Source organism: Populus alba, chromosome 14 (genome assembly GCF_005239225.2).
Source record: "Populus alba chromosome 14, ASM523922v2, whole genome shotgun sequence".
Lineage (NCBI taxonomy): Eukaryota > Viridiplantae > Streptophyta > Magnoliopsida > Malpighiales > Salicaceae > Populus > Populus alba.
In genome coordinates this window covers 7,545,737-7,551,261 of record NC_133297.1, presented here as the reverse complement: position 1 = coordinate 7,551,261, position 5,525 = coordinate 7,545,737, and the positions used below count along the sequence as shown (strand labels likewise).

General features: G+C 38.6%; 1 protein-coding gene across 1 annotated transcript; it reads left to right on the top strand.

Moving 5' to 3' along the window:
• The first annotated feature begins 270 nt into the window (after positions 1–270).
• On the top strand, positions 271–4,683 carry LOC118041523 (DEAD-box ATP-dependent RNA helicase 31-like). Its single transcript, XM_035048907.2, is given in 11 exon segments — positions 271–1,141; positions 1,144–1,265; positions 1,428–1,534; positions 1,934–1,989; positions 2,262–2,486; positions 2,801–3,007; positions 3,087–3,173; positions 3,252–3,347; positions 3,480–3,695; positions 4,048–4,230; positions 4,350–4,683. Coding segments are annotated over 11 exon segments (2,283 nt in total). The 5' UTR covers positions 271–385; the 3' UTR covers positions 4,578–4,683.
• Positions 4,684–5,525: the final 842 nt, after the last annotated feature.

The window sequence follows — 5,525 nt, the reverse complement described above, 5'->3', positions numbered from 1 at the left end:
TCCAGCCAATTTCATGATATTTTCAATTTTGTTTTGTTCCTTTTTCTTGAAAAACAGAATAGAGAAAATTGTTGGTGTGATAATTTGATTAGGAAAGAAGATTATTTGAAAAGGAGAGAGAGAGAGACCAAATTGAGGTGATATAGAGACTGGTTAATTATTTCAATAAACTACAGGAACAAATTATAATTAACACATGAAAATATCCTACGAATCAAACGATGCGTTTAGATCACCGGACAATCACACCGTGGCATTTATTATCCTTCCACTACCTTAAACCCTATCCCAACGACAGCTCTTTGAAAACCATAAAAACCTTAAACCCCGGTTCATCTATTCTCCGGCTTCCAAAACCGGAAGCTAGCAAATCCAGGCAATCCCAATGTCCATTAAATTCCTTCCACCACTCCGTCTCCTTAACCCATCTCCTCCCGTAATCCGTTTCCCTCTCATGAATGTCGGACTCTCCATAAATACCCGTCGGTCCATCCCCATTTTCTCTGGGGTCTTCCCTTTTAAGCTCAAGTACCCAGGGTTTTCTTCCCGGTTCTCCACCCGTTCATTTCGACCTGGACCAACCGGGTCGAGACCCGAATTCACCCGCCGCACTGGTGCTGAACGAGAGAGAGGAGAGGTTAGGACTTCCAAGAGTTTAGTTGAAGACGAGGCCGAACTCAGTGATTGGGTTAGTGACTTGAGGACCAACTCGTTCCGTGGCCGAGTCACTAGCGAAGACGAGTCAGATTCTGATATGGGTCGTCGTAACAGAAGTAAGAGGGGCCCTGGTAGAGATAGAGATAGCGGTAGCAATAGAGGTGGAGGTAGAGAGGGGTTTTCAATGAAGAGGAGAAGGGAGAGTGACTCAGACGAGTTTGGTGAGCCAACTCGAAGGAGAACTGAGTCGACGTTTGGTCCGCCGAGAAAGAACCGTGGAACTTTGGGTTTACAGAATGAGAAGAGAGGACAGGGAGAGAGGGATTTATGGCTTAAGAGAGATGGTAAAGGAGTAAAAGGTGAAAGGGGTTTTATTGATGATGATGATGAGGTGGACGATGGTGAGGACGAGAGAAAGGGGTTAATGCGTAATCTTGGGGGTTTGGTTACCGAGGAAGAGAGTGACGACGACGACGACGACGACGAGATAATGGTAATGGGATTTTTGAGAAAAATGCACTGTCTTCTACTGGTTTGAAGAAGGAATTCGATATGAAAGATGGACCAAGTTTGTCTTCGAGTTCTGATTCTTTTATGAGCGAGACTAGGTGCGTTAAAGGGACTGAATTGATTTTTATAGTCATAAATTTGATGTGGCAAAAAAATACATGTATTGAGTTTATTAAATCGGGTCTGTTGGAGTTTATTTATTTTTAACGTTTGTAGGATTTTTTAGACATCTAATCCAATATTATGTAAAATGGTTGCAGATTTGATCAATGTTCAATTTCTCCCTTGTCATTAAAAGGAATCAAGGATGCTGGATATGAGAAGATGACTGTTGTCCAGGCGGCAACACTTCCTGTTATAGTCAAAGGTTTGTTTGTTTATTTTTTCAAAATGGTCTCGTCTTTTTTACTCATGGCTCATGCTAATTGATATGTTGGAGAATAGATGTTGCCCAGGTGTGGTACCGACACTAGATTGTAGTTTTACTAAGTTTGTTGTGAAGCTGCCTGGTGCAATGAGGAATTAGTTTTAAGATAATTCTGTACTCGCTTTTACTTGGGATTAATTTCTATAAGGAATGTTCTCAGGCTGCTTTTTCTGAAGCTTCATATTCTCTATTCACTCGTTCCAACTTCCAATGTGTATCCTTTTACTGCTAAGGAGTTAAATGTCCTAGTATAATAGTTGATCCTGAATTCACCACCAATGTGACTAATGTTGGCACCCTTGTCCATACGATTATAACTCTTGCATATCTTGTTTCTAGGTAAGGATGTTCTGGCCAAGGCTAAAACAGGCACTGGAAAAACTGTGGCATTTTTGGTAAGATATTTTATTTTGAATAGAAAAATGGGGACTGTCTACTAAACCCTATTTTAAGTTGAGGATTTCTTGTTCTTTTTGTTTCCTAACAACTCCACGTACATTGGTAAGTGTATGACTGGGAATAAGACTTTGTTATAGCCTATTTTTCCGGGTTTTATATCTATGTTTTTCTACAATAGTGGATATAAGCATTGTGGTTTTCTTATGAATCTGGGATCCCGAGATTTTCCGGAGTTTTTTAGACTATTTTATGAACTTCTTTTTTCCAGCTTCCATCAATTGAAGTTGTTGTAAAATCTCCTCCTCTTGATCGTGACCAAAAACGTCCCCCGATTATTGCTCTTGTCATATGCCCGACAAGGGAGCTTGCAACCCAAGCTGCCACGGAAGCAAATACTTTGTTGAAATATCACCCATCAATTGGTGTTCAAGTTGTGATAGGAGGGGTGAGAATTGCTTCAGAGCAAAGAAATCTGCAAGCAAACCCTTGCCAGGTAAGTTTATCATTCATTTAAATGGCTGCCCTGTTATGTTACAGCCCTCCTCTAACATGTATCTAGGCCAAACAAAGAAATATTGTAATTCTCCTCACTGTTTGATATGTTGTGAAGGGCTGGTTCCATAATGATTTAAATTTAATTTTATCTAGTTAATCTCTCAATCTCACTTTGGAAATTCCAGCTGACCAGTTAGATGTTGAGTCATCATCCTTTATGTGGGCTGAAAAAATTATTCTATTCCAGCTTAATTTCACAAGAAAATGAACTTTTGCATATTGTTATACTATTCACACATTTAAAATTCACAGATTCTTGTTGCTACACCTGGAAGACTCAAGGATCATATTGAGAATACTGCAGGATTTGCAACGAGGCTGATGGGTGTGAAAGTCCTTGTACTTGATGAAGCTGATCGATTGCTAGACATGGGATTTCGTAAAGATATTGAGAAAATAATCTCAGCTATTCCAAAACAAAGACAAACACTCATGTTTTCTGCCACAGTTCCTGAAGAGGTTTTCTTTCTATCTTTGGCACGTGTTAACTTGTCTTGTCATTTGAATAAGTACTCTGAAGCTGTTGCTCCATATGAAGGTTCGCCAAATCTGTCACATGGCTTTGAAAAGAGATCATGAGTTCATCAATACAGTTGAAGAGGGAACTGAAGACACACATTCCAAGGTAGGCTTCGTCATGGCATTTTTCATCTGATAACGATTATTTATACAAGCATTTTCTTAAATTGATGGATCATTTCAGGTCAGACAGATGCATGTTATTGCTCCATTAGACAAGCAATTTCCCCTTTTATATGTCATTCTGAAAGATCATATTGCAAATGACCCTGATTATAAGGTATGCTTTCAGTCCTCAAGCCTGTTTTTGTGTTTACTTTGTTTTAAGAAAAACAGCCTCTTTTTTTTTAACTGATATTTTCTGTCTACACCACTACCATGCAGTATATGTAATCCCCCTTTGTTTGTGCAGGCTATTGTCTTTTGTACTACTGCTAGGGTGACTGGACTGGTTGCTGGACTTCTTGGTGAATTGAACTTGAATATTAGAGAGATCCATTCTAGAAAGGCTCAGACATACAGGACCAGGGTTTCCAATGAGTTCCGGAAGTCAAGGGGCCTTATACTTGTGACTTCTGATGTATCTGCACGTGGAGTTGATTATCCAGATGTCACCCTTGTCATGCAGGTATATATCTATGTCATGTTACTTATTGGACTTCAGTCTTTGTTCTAGAACCAAAGGAAAAGGGTTGGCCTTTTGCTACATTCCAGTAGTGTCTATATTATCAATATCCATTTGGCCTCTTGCAAACTGGAAATTTTTTATGCATGTGTTATAAAAGTAAGAGTTTGAGCAAATTGACCTTTACATACTGCCCCTATGATCATCTCTAGCTGCTTCCTCAATTTTTGCCGAGAATCTCCATCTTTTTTCCATTTCATCTTCGTGAAGTTTAAGATTCTCTTATATCTCCTACTACATGTTTGCAAACGTTTTCTGCTTCCATGGATTTTAATTACATTTATTTCAAATGTAGGTGGGGTTGCCAGCTAGTAGAGAACAGTATATACATCGACTTGGTAGAACTGGGCGTAAGGGTAAAGAAGGGGAAGGTATTTTGTTACTGGCACCTTGGGAGGAGTTCTTTTTATCTACCGTCAAGGATCTGCCATTAACAAAAGCGCCAATGCCTTCAATAGACCCAGACACGAAGAAAAAGGTAGCCTAATCTGTTCTCTCTACTGTTTTTCCGAATGGATAATTCCATCGTTAATGGGATTGAAAGCCACACAAATCATAATTTTTTAAACCAATCTTTATTAAACACATTCTGAACAGGTGGAACGGGCACTGTCCCAGTTGGACATGAATTCCAAACAGGCAGCATACCAGGCCTGGTTAGGCTATTACAATTCACAAAAGAAAGTGGGCAATGACAAGTACAGGCTCGTGGAGCTTGCTAATGAGTTCAGCCGGAGTATGGGACTTGATACTCCTCCAGCCATTCCCAAGCTCGTCCTTGGGAAGATGGGCCTCAGGAATATTCCTGGCTTACGCACGAAGTAGATCAGCATCTCTACTAATGAACTGGATTATTTTGCCTGGGAATATCCTTGTGGAGGATCTTTATAGGAAAAATATTATTCATTAAATTAATGTTTTTTTTCCTCTCCTTAAATTGGTATTGTGCTATAGAGCACGAGTGTCATACTAATTTCACAAATGATTACAATCATTGGATTTGGATGTGTGGGGGGCTACCGAGGGCACACGATTGGTATGCAAGGGGACCATGCAGCAAATTTTGGAGTTTAAGGTTTAAATTTAACGATGTTAAGGTGAATGCGATCTACAAGCTCATTCTTGCATAGTATGTCTTTTATGTATAAGATGCAGCTTCCCTGTAATGAAAGTTAACTTCATGCTTAATTAACAACCAAAATCCTAAGAAGAAAATCCATTTAACAAAACAACACACGTTCATTTGCTTACGAGCAGCACTCACACATCCAAAAGAGAATAAATGTTCTTAAAATTGTCAGAAAATCTGCCAGTGGCATGAAGTGCTTAGATCTTAATTAAAAAAACAAAATATTTCATGATATCATTAGAGTTGGGGTGTGGGATTCTATACTGATCAACGTGACCTGGGGTTTTCAGGTGTTTTGTCCAACCCAGAGTCCAGACCAACGATTTTAATGCCATCTGTTCACGTCGAAGAAAAAGCAAAATTCGGATTTTCGAAGGTTGCAAACTGAACCATGAGTACTTTATACATTGCTTTTTGGTTATCCTGATAAAGAAGATCATGCTAAAGTTCTCAACATAATGCCTCAACTATATTCTCAATATAGTCTCCAAGACATTTTTGTTCCCAATTAAGTCTAGGATAACAAATATAAAATACATGAAGATTTTCTGTTTTTGTATTTTAAAGGTATTTTTTAAAACAATTTAATTCAATTTTTTTCTTTATTTTAAATTTATTCACATAAAGATTTTATATTTATTTTT